Raw genomic sequence first — 24,279 nt, 5'->3', positions numbered from 1 at the left:
ATTGAGCCCAGCTATGCACATCTATGTGTGGTGTGCTCTTTTTTCTTCTCAGTGGCTCTACTAAGTTGTCAAGGTGACTTCCTTTTACAGCTTTCTCGATATTATGTATTCTAGCCGTGGACGATTTCCAGTCCTGAAAAAAATCTACATACTTTTTATATGCTTTTCATTATGGAAATGGGAATCCTTAAGTGGGTACTCAATAACGGATAATGCCATATCTTAGCGGCAACCTTGGCTTATGTGAACTGACCTTATCGGTTAAAATCACAGCCTTTTCATTAACATGGCCAATGCATAATGTATCAGAGCGCTGTTCAAAGCTGCAAATGTGTTTTCAGACAGAAACATTCCAAGAATGCAAGTCAGGTATATTTCTCAGATAAATGACAGTAGGGGCATTGCATGCACTGAAATTCTCGGTTCTCAGGTTTCCTGAAACGCAGCGCGCTCATCATTAATCATTCATTGGGGTCGGCCCTTCCGTCAATGGCAGCTCTGAGTAAGCCGAAGCGAGCTGTTAGCTAATCCTTCCTGCCAAGAGGATCCTGGGGTGAGAGAGGACAACTGGATAGTCAGTCACACGTGCTGGTGCCCAGGCATTGCCCCTGTTGCCCGGCTCCGAGCGAGCGAGCGTGGGTGTGCGTGTGTGCTCACGCTTTCGGACACATATCCAAGGCTTCCCAGAAGGAAAAACAAATTTGGCCTAATATTGAGTGCGACTAGGGTTTGCAACAGAAAGCAGCTCGAGTTGTGGCGTAATGGCTCAAGGTGGCCCTCTAAACGCCGAATAAACCCATTCCTTAGCTCTTTAATGAACCAGTAAGAACCACCATCACAAGAACGGTCTTCTCCAACCAAAGGCGCCGCACAAAAGCCTTCCCAAGTTGGGCTGCGAGTCCTGGCGAGGTTCCCCGCGGAAGCACTGCACGTCGTGGGCTCTCCCGGCGGGACTCACCTCCCCGGGAATCCCCGGCGCCGGGTAGTGAGAGCGGAGCCTGCGGGGCCTACGGAAGGGAACCTGGAAATTGGGTCCCGCCCGCCCGCCCGCGCCGGCCAGAGTGCTGGGCTGGGGCGCAGGCGTGCGGCAGAGGCGGAGAGGACGGGAACTCACTTCCACGCTGTAACCCCCTGTTTCCGTCGCGGCCCCGGGGGGACTCGGCTGCACGCGCGCAGCTGAATTCGGCGCCGCGTTGGCTCCAGCCCCAGGGCGGCCGTGGGGCGCGTGAGAACCCGCTGGGATGCGTGGCCCCGGCGCGCGCGCGCCCCGCGTCGGGGTGCCGCTCCGCTCCACCTGGCTCCTCCACCCCCTCCCTGTCTCATGCCCTCCCTCCTCCACACCCCCGCCCCCGGGACCCGCCGGCGCCCTCCTCGCCCCGGCCAGAGAGTAGTACACAAAGCGGCGGGTGAGGGGAAGCCTAGCAGGCGTGCACCGCGCAGTGAGATCACTGGCGTTATAAATATCCCAGTGCCAGCGCCGGGCTCCGTTCGGGTGGCCTCTCTCTCTCCCCTTCTCCCTCTCTCTCCCCCGAGGCTATGTCCGCCCGGCGCGGCGAGGGGGGCAGCGCCAGAGGCACGCAGCCGCGCGGGGGCTACAGAGCCCAGAGCCAGCCCTACAAGATGCACTTAGGACCCCCGCGGCTGGAAGAATGAGCTTGTCCTTCCTCCTCCTCTTCCTCAGCCACCTGATCCTCAGCGCCTGGGCTCAAGGGGAGAAGCGCCTCGCCCCCAAAGGGCAACTCGGACCCGCTGCCACGGAGAAGATCCCGGGAGGCCCCAGCAGCCGCCGGAACAGCAGTAGCACGTCTTCCTCCGCCTCCTCCCCCGCGACTCCTGCGGGCAGCCCGGGAAGCGGCTTGGAGCAGAGCAGTTTCCAGTGGACGCCCTCGGGACGCCGGACTGGCAGCCTCTACTGCAGAGTGGGCATCGGCTTCCATCTGCAGATCTACCCGGATGGCAAAGTCAATGGCTCCCACGAAGCCAATATGTTAAGTAAGTTGCTCGCTCTCTAGCAAAACCTGTCCTAAGCGGGTGGCCGGACTCTGGGGAGGGACAGCCAGTATTCCCAGGGCCGCCGGCTCACCTACGGAAGCCCCTGCCGTGGAAACAGCCTGGCGGGTGGCGTGCAGACGCGTTTGTGTGGCGTGCATACACGCACCCCACTCGTGGGTAAGGAATGGCGATCCGTGAAGTGTAGCTCCCCGGAGGCTGGTGCACAGAGAAAGGTACCTTGTTTCCTGTTTGCTCTGGTCTCGAAGAGGAGCCTCCAGCCCGTGCCTGGAAAAAACCCCTCAAATCTCCTCCTTCAGTTCTCTTTACTTTCTGCTGCTGTTTACGAGGCTAGCATTTTTCATTAGCCATCAAAGTGTGTCCCTTTTCCTTACCCATGACTTGATATTTTTTTAGAAGAATAAAACTGACATACCCCCTGAACCACCATCATAAACCCCCAAATAATATGAATATATATAGTATTTAACATATATGCATACGTATGTCTATTGTGTATGCGCATGTGCACATTATGTACATATAGAGTAACGTATATGTATATTCGAGGGAAGACAGTGATCTGGCAAACTGGACACGTTTAGAAAGGGCATCGCGGTGGACATTTGCATTTTAGCTCTAGAGTTGGGTTTAGTAGCATTTAATATCTTGAGACCAAGAAAGGCAACACCTTTCGAAAGAGCGGCTAGCCTTTGGCCCCCAAGGACAATTAGGGTCAAGTTCTTTATTTTAAAAGAAATTCAGAGGAGGTTCAATTCGGTACAGGTGCAAATTGTGTAGGTTTTTTTTTTTTTTTTTTTTAAGCCAGGCTTTACATTTCCTGAGTTTTCGCTTTAGCTCTTTCTTTCGCTACTTTTTCATTTCTCTTGTCTTCCACTCGGCCAGCATTTGCAGATATCACCTCCCTCCTCCGCTTCCTCTCACCGCCCCAGGCAGCTGGGGGTGTGCGCGGGCTGCGGCGGCCCCTGCCGGGCTTTCCCTCGGTGGGGCCCCATCGCTCTTCCAGCGGAGTCAGTCCATCAGGTAGAACCCCAGCTCCGGCCCGGACCACAGAGAGAGAAGAGGTGTCCCGGAGACAGCGCTGCTCTCATGGGCTCAGGAGTGTCAGCCTGGTAGCTCCCAGGTGTACTCCCATCTCCACCCTCGGAAAGTTCCATTGTTTTGATCCCTTACTGTTGTCCTTCTGCCTAGCCCTAGAGCAATGCTTGGCTCTCGGAAATTGCTCACTTAATCTGTTGAGTGTCTACATTCCTCACCTAAAGATGAGGAAACCGGCTGGGAACTTGCTCCGGCTGAAACCCAGGACCATACAGGCAATAGGGCTTCTGGTCCTCCAGGCTCTGGAGGAGCGCGGGTGCCACAGGGGCACTGACCTCCAGAGTGGAGGTGTCTACGACGGTGGGGGGACCGGCCGGCAGGCCAGCCTCTTCCCTGGGGCTCAGGAGGCAGGAGGCGGGGTAAAAAAAGATCTCCCGGCTGCGGAGGTTCACTCCGGAAGAGGGGCGGGTCGCCGCCCACCCCCTGCCGCAGACTAGCGGCTCAGGCTGTGCAGCTCCAGCTGGCCGTGCTGCACGTGGCAAGGTGGCCTGGGCACACCCGAGAGAGGCCCTCCACATGCGCCTCCCCAAGTCCCAGGGCCTCCCACACGCTTCTTAGAGGAGCCCATTTCTATGTTTTAAGGTTCATGTCACCATGATAAAAGAACTCCCTATCTTTGGTGATAGGGCGAAGGAAGAGGAATTTTCTGAGATTTCAGGAGCAGGAAAGTTAGGTCTCTTTCAGTAATTTCATTTGCCCTTATTTTGTCCCACGCAACCCTTTGCTCCATCAGACATCAGAGCTCAGTGCCCACTGCTAGGACTCTTTCCTCCTTTATCTTACGGAAAACCTTTTTTATTCTGTTCTTGTAGTTTATCTAGAAAATTAGTACCACCACAGGGTAACTTCTGGGTTCCCAAGGGCAGACCCAAAGTTAGCATGCGTTAGACAGCAGTTTGCATCCCAGCGAATTAAAGAGTGTCTAGGGTGTGTTTCATGTGCTAGGTATCTCTGAAAAACAGACTTATTCCCAAGACATTCACCCTCTTCTCTTGGATGGAACCATATGGACCTAAATAAATAAATAAATAAACAAATGCAGCTTAGGCCTTGCCCAACGGGCAGTTGTAGAAAAGTATAGGAAGGAAAATGTGAACAGCTCAACAAAGAATATTTTCAGCTGCAGAAGACATTGACCAATATGTTATTTCTAAGATCTAATTTATTTTAAAATTCACTTTGAAAAATGTCTACAAAAGAACAGATATCTTTTCTAAACAGTGACTAAAAGAACCTTTTTTAAACTATCACTTTCCTAACTAATTCCAATTTACCATAGCCTGTCAGAGTTTAGTCTGTGTGTTTCACATGGCGTGTGATCATTCATTCATCCATTCATTCATGCACCCGATATAGGATACCTATTTCACCCAGCCTGAGATTTTGGTTACTATTGGACTCATGGGGGAATATATTTTTGTTTTTGACTGCCATAGGTTTTTGTCAGAGGAAACAATAGCTGAAGTGTTCAAATCATGGTGACTTTTCTGCTTTGTGATGCCTGGAGTGACCAATACTACTTCATAAGATTGTGCTACCATTGATTCATGAAGAGTGCATGGAATATGTCATATTTACTAGAATGGCATGTAATTTGGAAATTTAAAATGAATCTCTGCCCTTACGTAGCTGTGAAAGAGAAACAGAAGCCTGGTAATTACAGTTGGCCACATACACCTTTGAAGGCACAGCACTTGATGGTTTCCTGACATATGTAAACTAAGGCATTGGTCACGGACTGTTGGTTAAAGTACCCGAGGAAGCATTTGTCTAAGTATCACAAGAGACACTGAAAAAGCTGGTATCACAGAGGACAATAGAGGATACATCAGAAATTTACCTCATCAGCTAATTCTACTGTCTGTGAGTGAGCAGTGACAGAAAACATTGTGTGTGTATGTGTGTGTGTGTGTGTGTGTGTGTGTGTGTGTGTGTGTCACAGCTTGCTACTTCAGAAAAGAGTTAAAACTTTGCTCTGAAGCTGCAATCTTTTAAACTCGATAGTTTTCTGTGATATTTGTGAGAGCAAACATATATATCCCAACTATCATGTGACATAAACATTTTTGCAATTGTGAATGTTTTCTAGTTTTACTGTCAGACATACACACTAGCCATAGATTTTTGAAATAGAATTTGTATATTTAAAATATACCACTGAATATATTCTTAATTTCTCTTGTACAATAGTTATCCCAAATTTTGAAGACAGAGAAAAGAATCAACCTTATTGCACATCTACTCTTAATATTGGGAAATATTAGGGAAGGATTAAGAAAAATGGGACAAAAATAGATGATGAAATCCAATTACTGAATAGAAACAAAGGCTTTGCTTTAATTTATATTAAGGTTAGTTTCAATACAATGCTTCTGCTGTCTTATCTTGGGCTATTAAAGCATAGGCAATTATGTATTTCTCAATTTAGGGACCAAAAGTTTAATACTATATAGAATATCAAAGTCTTCATATAAAATATGAAAATTCCAATCATATATTTTGGTTAAACTGAATCTTTAATTTTACTGGTCTTCAGAAATCTGAATTCACTATTAATTTTGATGTTATGTAGAATCAACCTTTATATAGTCTCCCAAACCTAGATTAAGCAGAATCTGTATCTGTTGCATAGAAAAACTCAATTAGTTTGTGTTACTAATCTAATCAATGAAAAGAGATAAACTGGATATTTAAGACTCAGACTTTATAATGACACAGCACATCTGTTGCTGTGTGAACAAAAATAGAGAAACTTCAGTTTTAAATTATTTTTCTTTGGGGATTTTCAGATGGGCTGTTGAAGGCTTTTGATTACATGGAGTATCTGCGCCTTATTAGGAATAGAGAGAAAAGAAAGAAGCCTATATAATTATATTAGTTGTCTCTACTAGAGTCCTATTGTTTTAAAAAATCTGGAGCAGACTAAAAAGTCTAGGTATATATTTTCTTCTTGAAATACACTTATTCTGCATTGCATGCCTATGCTTGTAAGTGGATTAAACAGTGTGTATATAATCTGAGAGACACCAAATGTTTATTTCCTTCAACCTAGATGTCAACCCCAAAATTCCCGTATGAAAATTCCTTCTGTGAGCACTACACTTTTCCTTTGATCCTCTTAAATGTGACTACCCTAGGAAAGATAACATGTTGTTGCTAGCACTCTAATGTGAATTCATTTATACTGATCTCTATTCCCTTGCTCCACTCCCCAAGCAGGAGAGGGCCAACATAGCAGGAGAGTGCTAAAATAGGGATGTGTGCATGTGGGTGTCCTGAAAAGCCAAAGAGGGTCAAAGAACACAATCCACCTTAGGGAACATTCATTGACTATCTGTGATCTGTGAGACGCAATTTGCCTTACACACTTTTGCTGAAGGATACCATCCTGGCATCCACAATATAAATTGCAAATTTTCATCAAATTTATTATTACCGACTCACAACAAGAGTTAGGAAATTACTGAAATTAAAAAAGAATCCATTTTTGAGAAATGTTTCTTGGGATTTATATATGTATGATTTAATGCACATAGATTTATTATATAGTATATTATGCAAAAAATCTTTAGTGAGTTACTGAGATTTGGCATAGTAAAATCATAGTAATCTCTTGGGGAGACAGGAAGTTGAATTATAGGGCTTATAGAATCTGCTCTAATATTTTAGAAAAAGAAACTGAAATTACTTTTGAATTTATGATTTTACCAACATTCACAATATTATGCCATTACATTAAGATTTAGAAGGTGATACCAAAGTTGCCTATGTGAAAAACTATTATTTTATTGAATCTCGTGTCTTCCCTTGTGGTCCTCATTATTTTAAGTAGAATGATATATGTGAAAGTATTTTTTAAGCTTTCAGTTAGATATAATCTTCTTAAAATGATAAAAATCCTTTCATTTTCAGACAATCTATAATTTCAATAGTGGAACTTACAAGAAAAGAAACCATGCAGTATGTAATAAAATAATAACAATTCACATATATTATGAATTTCATCTTCCTCATACATAAAATTCATTATAATGAAAATTTTACACAACATATATCCACACAGAATGTACAGTTGTAGAAAACAAGTTAAATGTGTGAAAATGGGTCTTTCTTAAAAACAGAACATGCTAGTTGTTGAACCCAATAGTTTACATAGGCAATGTTTCCACTAAACAAATATTTTTTGGAGCCCTTTTATTTTGACCTCTTAAATGTTAGCATGCAAACACTTAGTGAAATATTTATCTTTTATGCTGCTATGTATTTTTTCGCTAGTACAGAATACATTTGCATTTACAAAACCAGGTAATTTTCCAGAGGATGGAATAAAACACCTCTACCAATGTAGAACCATGGGTAAATTGCAATCCAGTCTCTTCTATGCACTCCATATTGTCTCCTTTGCAGCTATCATTCACACCTAAACAGTTTCTCATGTTCTCCCTATCTCACTTTGTAACATATTTACACAGTAAATTCATTACATTCCCCATCTCTCATATATCTAAAATTACTAATACTCTTTGCAAGATCATTCTGTAATTTTGATAGAAAAGTAATTTTGCATCAGATATCTATTTATGTTTTATTAAATATGCTACATCCTATAGTGTTTTTAACTTTACAAAATATTCTGTATACTTTGTTACTATTTGATAAAATGATAATACTTCTAAATCTTTGGATGTGCATCAAAGTAATAATTTATATAGCAAAATCCATTAGAAATAGCATTTTGAGATAGCAGTTTCTTTCTAAAAGCAAAAGAAGTTTCTTTTAAATAGTTTTTGGGTGTTTTTTTCCTTCTAAAGAAACATCTACTAAAAAATCAGTAGCTGCAGTTTTCTTGAGATGTGTTTTTTTATTCTGGGTTAAGAACATATTACAAAAACATAGTTCTGCAACTCCTCCCCCCCATAAGCTTTCTGATCAAGTATTATTCAGAAATTGAGTTTAATAAATAAGCAATAGTATTTGCTGCAATTCTAGGTATTAGCTCACTTTGTGCAACAAAAGTGCTCAATAAAGATATTCATATGTATTTATTAAGTTTATAAGTGTATCCACAATACCACTTTTTTGTAAATTGAATAAATTTATATGTATTTAAAATACTCCAGGGGGAGATTATTTGGAGAAAATCAGGTGAAATATAACTATATGCTCAAAATATTAAATATTGAAAAGTTGAACTTTTTTCCCTTGTCATTCCCATCTTTGTTTCCTTCCTTTCTTCCTAAGACTGGTCCCTTTGTTGCACCAATGAACTATATTATTTTGTTCTTTTTTCTTTTTTACAGTTTGATGTAGGCAATTAACAAAAAGCACTATGCTTTTCTTGTGTTCATATAACACAGGAAAAGAGGCAGGAATTCCAGTTACATACAGATTGAGCCTCATTTTTTTTAAAATTCTTTGTGAACTGTGGTGTATGATTTTCTTGACCAAGTAGATGTGGGCTTTCAAATTATAGGAGACAGAGGGACTTTGACCTGATAATGTTAACTCTGAAATAGCAAATATATACATTAACAAAATAAAATACCTCATTCAATTTTTTCCAGAAAAGTCATTCAAAATGTAAGTTGTCTCAAACCATAAACCATTAAACACCTCATTGAGCCAATAATCCCAAGTGATTTACATTGCCTTTAGTATCTTGTTATGTGTAATGTTTAAATAAGCTGCTCACTAAATGATCGAGTTGGTAGATATGGATTTGTATTTTTATAATGATGGTAGTTTGAGAGGGTGGTTTTCCTTTATGTGAATAAGTATTGTTTTTAAGGCTTTCACCAGTTTATGTTCATCTGCAGTACAGATGTTATGTGCTTTAATTTTAAAGAGCGCATTGTCTCTGATAGAAAAACAATGCATGAGAATCATTTTGAAATATAGTTTTCAAAGTCCTTCAATTTCTTTAGAAATTGAAAAGATTCTATTGTCAACCATTATTTACTAAAAGTGACTGTATGAAAAAAAGAATTACTAATGAAGTTGAACTACATTTTTGAATCTTGAAATCTATCATTTTAAATGAACACTTGATTGCTAGCCTCTTTTAAAATAATGAGTATAACAAAAACTGTTAAGTACTTTTTCTAAAATTGCATTAGTAAAAAATGGAAGGAATTTATGTAGAAATTTAATTCTTCACAATGGTATATGGAGGCCTCTGTGTTTTATTTTGGGATTTCTGTCATCCTAGGTATTTTGGAAATATTTGCTGTGTCTCAGGGGATTGTAGGAATACGAGGAGTTTTCAGCAACAAATTTTTAGCGATGTCAAAAAAAGGAAAACTCCATGCAAGTGTAAGTAAAACCACTTTATATTTGTTAAAGGTGTTACGGAGATTTTACATTTGTACAATGGAATGAAGTGACTTTCTAAATTAGTTAGTAGGTAGGAAAACTTGCCCAGAGAACTTAATGTATATAGTTTTTGTAAAATTATATGTATTTTTAACCAAAATGTTGTATGTGTCTTTGTAAGTACTCATGTAAATATTTTATTTACTTGAAAAGATAGAGTCCACAAAAAATTTAAGGATAATGGCATTTGAAAATAACATTCTCCAAGTGATTGCCATTATTTATTGTTTAAAACTTGTCCAAGTGAGAGAAATATGAAAATAACATTATATAACATTTAAAAAATTTATATATTTATGATGATTATGTGTATTTAGTTGATCAGGTTCTTTTTTAATTTTACAAGTTATTCATGATGTCAAAAATTGGGTCACAGTAATATAACATATTTATATTTTAATAAGTATGGAGGGAAGAAAGCAATAATTAGGCCACTTTGACCCTATATAGAGAAATTTTATTTAATCCATTTGTGAAATATTCATCTTATATTTTTGTTGCATCAAAAACAATTTTTTAAACTATGAAGACTTAATTTTGCACTCATAAACATTTCTTCAGATCATACACATTTTGTAAGCAATTTATAAATTATAGATTGCTTTGCTTTGTTCTGAAAATGTTGATTACTCTAGAAGCATTAACGCATTTTAAAGATAATAAAATATGTTTAGCTTAGTTTTCCTACACACAAATTCTGTTTCTATTAGTATATATGCACAGCACTTAAAAATAATGTATGCTTTTTCTATAGTATACTAAGTTTTGTCACATTTAAGTCATTTGAAAAAACAAGTCTTTAATGATAGTCCTTTAGTCCTTATTCCCTTTGATTCTTATTACAAATTAGAGAAAGATCACTTTTCTAGTTTTCAAAATATATAGGAAGTTTTAATTGAGTGAAATTTACTAATTATGATTTTTACTTTACAGACCTTTAAAAAACTCAGTGAGAACTTCATTTGATTCAGCGTGTAAGACTTTTAATTTTCCTCCCCCTACCATCTAAATGTGACTTGTTAAATACCACTTGGGAGAGGCAGTAGCATTCAAGCGATTTCTACAGTTATTTAAGGATTAAATGAGATAACACATGTAAAGCTTTTAGATCAGTGTTTGGTACATTGTAAATGCTCAACAAATATTACTTATTAGTATGTGATGATCTAAATATAGTAATCTACTGAAACTTCAGTTTATGAAGATAAGTGAAAAACCTTTTTAAATCACCCACCACCAGAATTATAAAATGATTTACCTAGTTTATTTTCCGAGCTGGTTATTATATTCTAGTAAGCTATAATATAGTATTCATAAAATAATTGCTCTTTGATTTCTAAATTATTTTAAGGGGCAGATTTCTGCTGGCTTTGGAAATGTAGGACATGCCACTTTATTTTTAAATTTTGATTTTGAAAAATCCACATATCGAATAGAAAACGATGACCAAACATCTGCACGGAAAAACTTCTCATTCAACTTCAAGCTTATAAAAGGTTGAAACACCTTCAAAATCCATCAGAATAATATGCAGTATATGTATAAAAACTTTCTCTTACTAGTTTGTTTTGGGTGAAAATATTGATTAATTTTTTTTCATATTCATGCCCTAATACATGAAAAAAAAAATAGACTAAACTTAGGCCAGCTTAAGGATAATTGCCACAGAAAGCAAAGTATTACAAATGGATGCCAATTAGAAAGGTCAAACTGAGGGGTTAGGATACATGATTCCTCTGTCAAAAGCAAGTAACAAATTTCCAGAAATTTGACCCAAATGTCTAAGGATGGCTGGCTGAAATAATGCAGATAATGCAAAAACAGCATCTGTTATTCTTTCTCATCTTGGCAGGCTAAAGTTATTTCATGGAATAATGACTTTTAAACAGCACAAAGCAAGTCTTGCTCTTGTCACTCACAGAAACTCTTTGATATAAAAGTCATTCTGATGACTTGGAGCTGAATTGTAGATAAAAAATTAAGCCCCATGATTATGCGGATTCTTTTTAAACCAGTTGTCTAAGCCCACTTTTTCTTATCGGAGCTTTTATTAGCACTTTTTTTTTTTCTAGCTGGAAACCTAATTAAATTATAAAGTGATTCATTTTGAAGGAAGTTGAATTTAGAAATGGTATTAATCCTAGCAATTATCCGTTTTAATCCCAGATGTTTTCTTTCCTGTTATCAATTTCCACTTAAACATGTTGAAAAATTGTTAGTGTAACTTTAATATACTTACAGTATTTGAATTAGCTGTTTTACAAAATTGTATGATAATTAAAAATGCTAAAAAACCTTAAATTTTTAGGATTAAATGTGTAATTTGTAATTTGTTTCAAATTAATAATTGTGTAGAGGCATATAGTATCTTTATAATCATTTTCACACACACACACACACACACACACACACACACACACACAAAGTCCTCACTTAATGTCATCAAAAAGTTCTTGGAAAGTGCAAATTTAAGCAAAACTATGTACAGTGGGCCCTTGACTTACTAGTGTCCCGACTAACGAGTTTTTTGAGATACCAGCTGTCTCTTGGCCGATTTTTTGCATTGAGTTGATAGAGTAATTTGAGTTAACGAGCTCCTTAACGAGCTCGGTCTTGGAACGAATTAAACTCGTAAGTCAAAGCCCCACTGTATAAGGAAACCCATTTTACCAAAGGCTAATTGATATAAACACAAGTTAATTACTATGGCATTACTCATTACAAAACTTCTAAATAAAGACCCCAAACACTTCTAATATTAAACATGGAAATATACAGATATTTAAGAAAGATTATTAAGAACAAGTAAGATCATTCTTTTACAAGCCACTTATTCAGTTCAAAGTCGTGCAACAGCTCAGGGCTCAGGACAGGAACACATCATGGCCTGGACACCCTCCACTGAGGGTGCAGTCACACACACCCACGCTCACCCACACTCACCCACACTCACCCACACTCACCCACACTCACCCACACTCACCCACACTGGGACAATTTAGACATGCCAGTGCAGTTCATCTCAAGTGCACGCCGTTGGGTTGTGAGGAGACACTGGAGTCCCCAGAGAAAACCCATACAGACATGATGAGAATGTGCAAACTCCACACAGACAGTGGGCCCAGCCCAAAATAGATTTTTTTCCTCATCAGCACTATAATAAAATGATATTGAAGGAAATAACATTATTCGAGGGCCTGCTCTATGTATACAATCATCACGTATATCTTAAACTTATATACAAGTTATATGCCAATTATGTCTCAATAAGATTGGAAACAATTTAAAAATTAATAAAGACTACTTTTAGAGTTTTACCTATAAAGTAAATGTGAAATAAACAATGTAAAGTATTCATATAATTATGGGGAAAGTAAATCAATAGTCTATTGAGAACATTCATGGATAATTGTACGTAGATTCTCAACCTGATTTTCATATTAACGATTAGAATATTAAATATAAGTTACTAGATAAAGATAATGTATTTGCAGAATTCTTTAAAAGCTCTTTGACTCACAGCATCTTATTACATAGAGGAAGAGTCTCAGAGATATTTAAATATTTCCCTAAGTTAACACAGTTAAGTGATTGAACTAGACCTATATCCTTTTAAAATTCTGTCTTTCTCTTTTCAGGCTATAATGCTGATAGGTAAAAGTTAGTTTCCAAGAAGATATTATGTTTTGTTTGGAACTAATTACATTGTTTTTACCTATTATTTTATAAGAATTAATAATTTCATGATTTAATAATACTTATTATTACATTTTATATTACATTTTAAAGAACAAATACTGTGGTTTATCTTTAGAATATTTTGCTTGTCCCTCCCCAATTCTCCACCCCCCACCCAACACCATCACACTCTCTCTCTCTCTCTCTCCCTCTCTCTCTCTCTATTTCTCTCTCTCATTCCAAGCCCTTTTTGAAATATCTTTTACACCATCTACTTCTGTATTTCCCCAATGCTTGCTTTTAAAATCTGGAAAAAGGGGGATGTGTCTGCCACAGAACTTATCACTGAGTTTGACAAATGTTGGTTGTTCAATGTGATGATGACTTTCTTAGGGAACCCCCGTCAAGATGAACTTTCAAAACAGGGAAGAGATCTGTGGTGTCCACAGAAAATCTTCATTTAGAAAATGCATCATTGCCAATGGACACAAAGATGGGAAATAAAAATATCAGCCTAGAATGGTTAGACTTAGGCAACATTTACTCTGATTTATTTTGTGTGCTAAGTTTGTTAACTCTGTTAGAAGTTTTCTTTGAACTTCAGCCATCTTACTATGCACTGCTCCATGCAACTCATCCAATGTACATACTCTTACTAATTTACATGCAGCTCTCCTTAAAACCTCTGCTAGTATAATCTAAATATACAATGCAATCAAATCCTACCATGCAGGTTTGTTCAGCATTCTTTACAAGGATGAAAGTGTATGGTCTTCTCAAAATGCACTGGGAATCAGAGAGAGTAGGAGTAGAAAATTGCTCAGCAAAGAGCTGTGAGGGTTAGTCAGAGCCCTCTCCGTGACCTCTTTCTCAACTCATCATTCCCAGCCTGGGATCCCTCATAGAACTGAGCATGCTTCTCTTTCTGCCTCTGTCTTTTTGTCTGTCTTTTCCTCCTCTTTCTTGACACTGTTCCTGCTCTCTCCTCAGGTTTGTTGTGTTTATGGAAAGTCCTATAGAGAGCTTTTCTGCATTTGTCTGAGATGGGTCCAGATATAAGAGGCCTTAAGTGTCGTGGTTCAGAGCACAACTAAACTGTATCATTATGTTCAAATTTTTCTATTTATTGGTTTTTATCAAGGTTGAAAGTAGGAAAATTCAAGTTACAATCTATTGTGATAGTTGAGCATTTAAAATGAGATAACACACTTAGACTAGTGTCTGGAAACTATATCACCATTTCATGTTAAAAACAAACTTGAATTGCTCTCAGGCAGCTGTTTGATGACCCTCAATCTCTTCTCTTAGAAGACTTTCTGATTTGGGGGTCAGGCAGCTGTGACCCCTCAGATATTTAGACCATTCCCAAATCCTATTTATTATTGACCTTTTTTTCCCCCTTGAGGCCCAAACTTTTCATGTATTGAGCAGCCCTTATCTCCTGGGTTTTTCTTTTTTCCAAGGAACCTCATTTGAAAGCAAAATTCCCAAGTTCAAGCTCTTAATGAGACAAGGATTTCCAATGCTCATAGTCGTAATTCTTTCAGAGTCCGGTTGTGCACCTTGTTTCTCTTTTCCTTCCAAAAATCCCAGAAAAGGTGGTTACCAGATATTCTTCACTCTAAAGTATGCATGACAGCTTATTGCCTATTGGAGAAAAGCATTTCAGTTTATTTTAAAGATCCAGGGAGAAGCATGTGGTAGAATTATTTTTGTTTCTCAGGGTTTTAGGGGATCATGTTTGGAAGGAAAGCTAATTGCAGAGTTTACGAAACAGGCCTGGAATGTGTGCTTGATCAGCCCTAAGCAAGGACGGGAACGTCCTGCTTTCTCGGTTTTGGAGGGTGCCAGCTGGCTTGCCCAGGATGAGAGTCTGAACTGGACTTCCTGTGCTGGGGGCAGAGTGAGGGGGAGTGGGCAGTCCCTAGAGCTGGGCATGTTAACTGAAAGGGAAAATGGAGCCTTGAGCAATAGTTATCATCATTAAAAAAATAACTTATTAAGCATTCTACTTTTCCAGTCAAAACCATGAGCTTGATAAAGACACTTGAATAGAAATTCCCCTTGCCCTCTAAGATCTTTTCGTTTAGATAGTGGAGTTGAATGTGTAGTAATCCATGCTCCAAAATGGGTTCAGGACTCTGTTTTTTCAGTAAAGACCAGTGTTCCCTCTTTTACACTGTGTATATCTGTTTAGAAGGCCTGTTTTACTGAGGAAATTTGGTTGTGAGGATGTGACTTGTAGCTTCAGAAATCCATTATAGCATAAAGCATGAGCTGGTGTTTTATTTCTCTGATGGCTTGGGGAGTGGCATTTGGTTTTCATCTGTATTTTACCATGAAATAACTTCAGGGCAGGTGAAACTATAAAAGCCTAGGAGATGCCCATGGGTTGTATGGTGTTTTGGAAAGAGCTTGAATGTAGGAATCAGAAGATCTGAGATTTAAGTCACAGGCCTACCCTGGCACTTGATGAATGTGGGGTTTTCGATGAATCATTTTCCTTACATCTCTGACTGGAAAATCAGATAAGAAGTTTCTGATAGTTATGGAATTATTGTGAGAATTAAATAATATATGTGAAACACCTCAGTAGCCCAGCTTTATTGAGTAATTAAGAGCATTAGAAAGAAAAATTCTATCTTATGTTTCCCCAAGTGTGGCCTTCACCTCACCCGCATCAGAATGTCAGGGGATGCTGGTTAATGATGCAAATCCAGGGTCTCCTCTCAGACTTACAAAAACACCATTTCTGGACATAGCACCTGGGGAATCCACATTTGGAATCAGCTCCTTGGCTAAATTTCTTTTTTACAGTCTACAGTTTTTCATATTTAGAATTAGGCAGCTGGACTCAGTTTAGAGGATCCCGATCTTGTTGACAACATCCGAAGCATCATAGTCAGGAGCCAGTCCAACATATGCCTTCTTCTCTCCATCAGGCCTGATCAAGGTTTTGACCTTGGCTACTTCAATGTCAAAGAGTGTTTTCACAGCTCCTTTGATCTGGTGCGCGTTGACCTTGAGATGCACAGTGTACACAAGTGTATGGCTGCCTCTATCTTCTTCATGGCTGACTTGGTAGTCAAGGGGACTTGATGATAGCGTAGTGGTCAAGCTTGATTCAAGTTGGGGTGGTTTTCCAAGCATATTTAGGTGTTTTCTAAGCAATAGAGTCTTCTGCAATAGGAAGGTGTGTGTGTGTGTGTGTGTGTGTGTGTGTGTGTGTGTGTGTGTGGCTGAGAACACCTTTTAAAATTGCTTTCTTGGCCTTCAAAGCCTTTGGCTTCGGCTTTGGGAGGGGCAGGGGCTTCCATCTTCCCTTTCAGCATCATCTTCTTTAAAAAATTCCCTGAGTAATTTTAAGTCAATTCATGAAATTTGGACTAGAAATCCTATGGTTGGCATTCTTCACTACATGACTTCAGGTTAGTTTATTAAACCAACTTGTATGTTCCCTTGGTTGCTGAGGAGGAAGAACTGAGATATAGAATGGACAGTTGAGCAGGGATAAGCAGGAGATGTGGCCATGTCCTGGAGAGAGCATTGTATGACTACAACTGACCCATATGAGACTTATAGTAAAGAGTAAAAGGCCGCCTCTCTGTGAGCATGGAGCCCTGTTCTGGGGTACTTGGCTTGGGAGCAATTGGAGCAGAGCCTGGCTTTCAGCCTTCACTCACCATCAAAAGCAGGTGCCTTTGTGCTGGGAACATCCTACACAACCATGCAAGACAGCTCAGGTTAAGAGCACCTGTCAGGGGAAGCCCACTAGTAGGAGTGGGGATGGGAACGAAGAAGTACTTCAAGGATGCAAGGGAACCAGAAGTGGAAATGCATACAGCAAAGAAACTGCTTAGAGCACAATTTGGTCTGTAATTGTTTTTTATTATAGTCTATAATAATATTTTAATTATTTAATAACCTTACAACCTATAAAACATTTTAATTACTTATATTTGGTTATTTCTTAACTTTATAAGGTTTAAGGAAAAGAGGTGAACTAAATAAAACGAAGTGCAATAAAGAATTAAAATTGATTAAATACCCAGCAAACATCAAGGTTTATGCAGGTGCCAGTCTGAGTTCACTTCTATACCTCTTTCACAGACTGCACATTTACCTCTATAGTTCACTTAATAGGAATAGGTACTTGTTTGAATACCCTCAGTTCATTTGTTACAAGATTCTTAATTACCATACAACATGATATTTACTAAGAAACAAAACCATCTTAAAAGAGTTTAGAAATACTTTTAAAATACAATTTCAGAAAGCATTTTGTTTGATTTAATTGACCCTCAGATTTCAATTAGTTTTTTTTGAATATCCCAGTTAATCAAAGTTTTACCTTCTTTGAACTAAATTTGATCATTCTTCTAAATATCCACTGTGTCCTTACTGTGTGCAGAGATGGGTACAATCAAGGTAAAGTGTCCCTCTAACCCCAAAGTTCTTATTTTCCTTAACACCACCATATTTTCCCTCTGGATAATTTGGATATTCAAGCAAAAAATAGTTTAATTTAATTTTTATTTGTTTTGTTAATTAAGACTATATTAAATTACATAGAAATTAGCTGATTTGAACATTTATTTTTAATTTTGCAATTATGGCTTATTAAATGTAACATTTTGCTAATCTAGTTATTTTTTAAATTTCTTTTTAATAATAGTTGACATACAGTGTTAAATTATTTTCTGGTGTACAACAGAGTAATTCAACATATATACCTTGAAAAATGATCTCTACGATAAGTCTACTACCCCCTGACACTGTACATAGTTATACTGATATTAATGACTCTGTTCCCTATGTGGTACATTATATCCCCATGATTTATTTTATAACTGGATGTTTGTAGTTCTTAATACCCCTTTCCTTTTCTGCTCAACCTCCTACCCTCTACCTTTCTGACAACCATCAGTTTGTTCTCTGTATCTATGGGTTTGTTTCTTTTTCATTTGTTTTGTTTTTTAGATTCCACATAAAAGTAAAATCACATGGTATTTGTCTTTTTTTGTCCAACTTATTTCACTTAACATAATGCTCTCTAGCTCCATCCTTGTCATAATCACAAGATTTTATTCCTTTTTTATGGCTAACTAATATTCCATTGAATGTAATTTGTTTTTACACTTGCAAGATCAAGGACAAATTAAAGAGAAAATCATAGATAATTTAGGCCAACAAAGAGCTTGGACAGGACAATGTGTATATTGTTTTTCCTTGTGAAAGTGGTGACTAACACAGTGTTTGGCATGTAATACAGTCAATAATCATCTGTAGAATAAATTTGTGGAAAAAAAAAGAATTTGAAACATAGATAAAGGTTTTTTTATGAACATTTTAATAATTGGTTTTGTTGGAGTGGCCAATGGAGGTAGGGCAATGAGGTGGTGGAGGTCTTGATTTCAATAGGTTATTTGAAATTTGATTCACCTGTCCACTTCACAGCTTAACTGAAGAAAAAAGTCTGTGTATTAACTTCACTTTTCCTAGGGAAATAATACAGTTCTATTATTTAAAAAGTACTATTTTGCTGAAGGACTTCTTATAATTCAAAGGAGATTTTAAAAGTAGCCCAGAAAACTTATTATCCAAAATTGTATCATAGTAAATGTACATGCATTTAAATTCCTGTAGCTGAGACCTATGCTGCTTACTGACTCTGCTATAAGGATGCTCTGCTCGTGGTTGCGATCTTGTCTGAACAAGAACTCACAGGAGCAGCCAGTCCCTCAAGAAGAAACTAGATCTCCTGATGAAAAAACTCCCTACAATGTTTGTTTCAAATGGTTCTGTTCCATTATAGCTGGAGGAATTTTTCAGACAAAACATTAAATTAGAAGTCAATTAAGAAAGCCAAAACAGTCTGACCACCATACCCCTGTCTTCATGTGGGATTTAGAAGGGCTGAGTGACTGCTAGTAGTGTGTGGTCCTCAGGTTCTGAACACTTCCACCCCGAATGACAATTAGGTGACCCTGGAAAAATCTAGAGCCTGAACAGCCACCTTTTCTCTTAAGAAAGATCTTAGGAACATGAATCTTGAGGATGAAAAGAGAAAGTTTTTAGATGAAATAATTTTAGTGGGTGGAATCAGTGGGCTCTCACTCATGTGAAGACTCTTAAGGTGGAATTGCTATAGGTTTCCTTCAATGTGGGGTGTGTGTGTGTGTGTGTGTGTGTGTGTACCACACCAATAAAAATGACATGCCTTTTCTTTATTTTCTTTGACAATGTCAGGGGAAAAAATAGGTTACATAAATGCAGGACATTTAAACCTATCTGTGAAAATTGGATAATGCAATCACAGCTATCTCTATTTTAGGAAAATGGATTTCTGAGAAACAGTAGTAGAAGTCAGGTCAAGGTGTAATGCAGTATGTACTTTTTAAAATGTATTCTGAGAAAAAAAATGTTAGCCACAATAAATATACCTGCTACTTTTAAAAATGAAATCCCTCACACCTTTCTAATGCCTATCCTTTTATGTAGCAGATAACATTCCAAATGGCTATAGCCTTTATTTTGAAATAAAGCTTTGGGATTATCTAATTGAGTGAAAGAGCGTTCGAGCCCTTTTAAGAGCTAGGCACCCGTAGACAAATGTAGATTTTATTTGTAAGCAAGTCTTTTTTAATTAAAAAATAATAGGAGCAATAAATGAGCTCTTCTAAACTGATATCAGCACAGCACCCTTGGCTTAGAGCCAGGGGTGGGCAAACTTTTTGACTCGAGGGCCACAATGGGTTCTTAAACTGGACCGGAGGGCCGGAACAAAAGCATGGATGGAGTGTTTGTGTGAACTAATATAAATTCAAAGTAAACATCATTACATAAAAGGGTACGGTCTTTTTTTTTTTTTAGTTTTATTCATTTCAAAGGGGCCGGATCCGGCCCGCGGGCCATAGTTTGCCCACGGCTGGCCTAGACATAGGCTGTAGGTTGTGGGACGAGAGAAGAACACCTGCTTCCATCTGCTAGAGGTCAAATCCAGAGAATCACAGTAGCCTTGTGGACGTTCCAGATAGATAGCTGCATAGCCCCCAAATGCAGAGCTTTATTGATTGAACTACACTTGAGTGGAAAATGTCACACATACGGTAAATGTGCTATTGGAGATGCTCTGGAACTATTTTTTTCTGTTGTCAGTATTTTGCACAAACAACATTCCATGTGACCATATCAACAGATCTGTGTAGATTGCCTTGCAGTGTTTAGACTTTCAGACTGGTATTGTGATCTACACTGCAGAAAAAAGTTTGGCATAATTAGAAAAATCAAGGACATTGAATCCCAGTGTAGAACCTCTTGGTCTGACATAGAAAAAGTGTATCATATACAGCAGGTCTTCAAATAACATCGCTTTGTTCCATGTCATGTCATTATAACATTGACGAGGAAAAAATATTGAATCCTGGCCAGTGTCATTCTGCGTGGTGTCTGCCATTGTCCCATGTCTGTGTGGGTTTTTTTCTGGGGATCCTAGTTCCCCCTGCATCCCAAAGATATGCATGTGTGGTGAACTGGTGTGTCTAATGGCCCAGGCTGCCCTTGACCCTGAACTACAATAAGTGGGTTGGAAGGGAATTCTCTTACTTGTTTTCATTAATCTTTCTTAAATGTCTGTATAGCTCACATTTCTTTCCATGCTTAGTATTAGAAGGATTTGCTTCTTTATTTAGAAGTTTGTGGTGTTTTGTGATGAGAAAATATGCCATAGGAACGTAACTAGTGTTTATAGCAATTAACCTATGGTAACATTGGTTTCCTTGCATTCCCTTTCACTTAAGTTCTCATTGTCCAAGAACCTATTGACAACATTAAGTGAGGACTACTGTACATATATTTAGTGTTTTTATATATAGGCATCAGATATTTGGTATTTCCAAGCCCAGGAATTCTGTACAAATGGCGCTCCCTGAAATTGTGAAACCTGGTGGTATCTGGTTCAGCATAGGAATTCTAATGCTTTTGGGGGTTGTGGACTCATGTTTGATGAAAGCTACAGATCTTTTCCCTAGAAAAAATATTTTGATTTTCCCACTATCCCTATGCATGTAACGATTGTGAATATAAAGAATCTAAAGCTAAGTCCTCATTTGGCAGAATTGGTCATTGATCACGTTTGTTTGATTCCATGCTCAGCCTCTTCCCCCATACCATAATCCTTCTGTTTCCACAACGAAGCCATTGTCGAGCTCACGCTGGCCTACTTTGTCAGCCTGATCTCTTGCTCCTTCTCCCGTGCATCCTGAGTAGATGCCACACTGCATTACTCACAGTCGTGTCATGCTGACCTGTGAACACGCTTTCCTGCTGCTCTCTGAACATCCCTCATCATCTGCCTCACTACCTCAAGACTCAGCTCAAAGGTCACCTTTTTTAGGAAGACTTTCCAGCCCTCTTTCCTGCTGCCTCCATCCTCTTAGATCCCCCTCCTTTACACTACCATTGTACTCTGTATTCCGCAGTCATAATTCCACTTACCACGCTGCACTGTAATGGATGGCAACTTGTCTACTCTTTTACTATTTCAAGGGCATATATTGTGTGTGTGTGTGTGTGTGTGTGTGTGTGTGTGTGTGAGAGAGAGAGAAAGAGAGAGAGAGAGAGAGAGAGAGAGAGAGAGAGAGAGAGAGAGAGAGAGATTTGGCTGAAGTATTGCGAGTGATTCAAAAAAGTAATTTTTTTCTTCCCAGCATCAGATATAGCCTCTTGTATCAGTGTGAAGATATATTTTTCTCCTAAAGAAATCTAACACATGCAATATTAATAGAGCCATATGCTAGCCCTCTCTCAGTACTATGGATCCCACTGATAACACTGAAAAATGTATTCTTGTTTCAAAGGAATAACATGACCCCATTTCTCTGATCATGAATTCTTGTTTTACTAGGCAATTGTTCCTTAGCAATACAGTTCTATTTTCTTGATGGCTTAAGAAGAGAACATCTTATAAGTTAATTTTTTAACTACAATTTTCAAAGTAATTTAAAAGCAGTAAGAGAATTTGAATATAATAAGAATTCCTGCTATCTTTTATATATATATTGATATATATTGATATTATTTTACTAAGTACCTAATAAACAGAAATCAGCATTACGGAGATGAATAAAGACTGTTAAACAAGCAAGTATTTCTTTATAAAAGAGAATATAGTAGGAGGGCAGGGGTCGACGGAATTCTTGTTTTTTCCTTTATAGTACAAGACCTCATTTTATCACACACTGAAAATATTACTGCTACTTAAATGTCTGTTTCTCCCCCAGGCCAAATTTACAGATGACTGCAAGTTCAGGGAGCGATTTCAAGAAAACAGCTACAACACCTACGCCTCAGCAATACATAGAACTGAGGACACGGGGCGCGAGTGGTACGTGGCCCTGAACAAGAGAGGGAAAGCCAAACGGGGCTGCAGCCCCAGGGTGAAACCCCAGCACATCTCCACCCACTTCCTGCCAAGGTTCAAGCAGTCTGAGCAGCCAGAACTCTCTTTCACAGTGACTGTTCCTGAGAAGAAGAAGCCACCCAATCCTGTCAAGCCAAAGGTCCCGACCCTTACTGCGCCCCGGAAGAGTCCCAACACAGTGAAATACAGACTCAAGTTTCGTTTTGGATAATGTTCCTCTTGGCCTTGTGAGAAGCCACAGGCCCCCCTCAGGAGTTTCCACAGGTGTCTTTACAGCTCTGGAGAAAAATGTGGACACGGCTTCAGCTCCTCTACACCGCAGGGAAGTCAGGTCATTTGTTTCAGTGGGACTGAAACAAAAAAGTTTGCTGGCAGGTACTGAACTGGAATTCTTTGTACGGATACAGGGAGCACACTGCCTCAGTTCAGCAAGACAGGAAGCTTTTTGCTCTATGCTTAGTGCATACTCGGACTCTGTTTTCAAGAAGTTAAACAGTGTGGACGATGTATTTTTCTGACTTTTACAGATCAACCCAAAAGAACATACATGACGTGTTTATTTTTTTGTTTGTTTGTGTGTGTGTTTTTTTTTTGGTTTCTAAAGAATATTTTGATGCAGATAAAATATTTTATTAACTTTTGTTTTTTGTGTTTTTTTAAAAAAGTACCTCTGCATTGAGCATATTTTCTTACTTTTATTATTTTAATTAATGTGACATAAACAACCATTTTAATGAATTATAAGTGTGTTTATAGTCCATATGTAACGTGAATTTCTTTTTCATTTTCCTTATTCACTGCACTTTTAATTTTTATTATATATTTTTATCATACCTCAGATAATGTAAGTTTAGTTCTACATCTTAAAATGTTTAAATTTTCTTCAGTACACCAAAGGCTCAGCTTGGATTTGTGTGTGTGTGTGTGTGTGTCTGTCTGTGTGTATGTGTGTGTGTGTGCGAGTATATGCATTCATGACATGTGGAATCGTCCCCCTTTGATGGCGGGGCTATAATGGGTTAGAAGTAAGGACATTTTGATGGGATTAATAGTTGGAGATAAAGAAGAGGATTAGAGGTACAAGTATACTAAGTTTGCAGCATTTATTGAGATCTAATTCTGCCCTGACTTCACTTCTCCTTTCATCTACTCCCTGCCCTCATTCTTGAGCAGCTGGAGGAAAACATTTTATTCTGTCCATCAAGCATACACGATGAAACCGGAGTACTTAAAACACCTCCTCTATGACCCTCTGTCGTCCCCACTGTATCTATCCACGGGGAGCAACCCACTTACCGGAAACACAGGGAGAACTGAAGAAGATGAATCGTGTGACAGTTATTCAGGTCCAGTCCCATCGTCAAAAATATTCGTATTACTCAGTAGAACACGCTTTAAGTTTCCTATCCTAATGGAAATTATTCCAGTGAATAGATTTGCTCTTTTATAAGGAAAATTTCTGATGTATATTTTTAAAAAGCCAGCTGTGTGATATGGGGAACTTAATTTGGGAATTTGATAAATTGAAAAACGGCATTTAATTGTCAAGCCAAATACTGAATGTTGGGCATAAATCAGAAAATTTGGCTTAAGAGAGTTTACATTATTTATTTATTTTCGTAGGTAATCATTTTTATGGAGTTCTATTGTATACAAGTGTTTATCTTCCAAAATATTGCAATAAAAAGGTATAGCTAATG

At 38.5% G+C, this 24,279-nt stretch overlaps 1 protein-coding gene across 1 annotated transcript; it reads left to right on the top strand.

Annotated features, from left to right (window-relative positions):
- Nucleotides 1–894: 894 nt before the first annotated feature.
- On the top strand, nucleotides 895–24,279 carry FGF5 (fibroblast growth factor 5). Its single transcript, XM_081103264.1, has 3 exons — nucleotides 895–1,992; nucleotides 9,317–9,420; nucleotides 22,440–24,279. Exons 1-3 carry the CDS (start codon nucleotides 1,650–1,652, stop codon nucleotides 22,788–22,790), a joined length of 798 nt encoding a protein of 265 aa, XP_080959390.1. The 5' UTR covers nucleotides 895–1,649; the 3' UTR covers nucleotides 22,791–24,279.

This window comes from Myotis nattereri (assembly GCF_964212035.1).
Source record: "Myotis nattereri genome assembly, chromosome: 1".
NCBI classification, from domain to species: Eukaryota; Metazoa; Chordata; class Mammalia; order Chiroptera; family Vespertilionidae; genus Myotis; species Myotis nattereri.
This window is presented reverse-complemented; position numbering and strand designations above follow the sequence as displayed.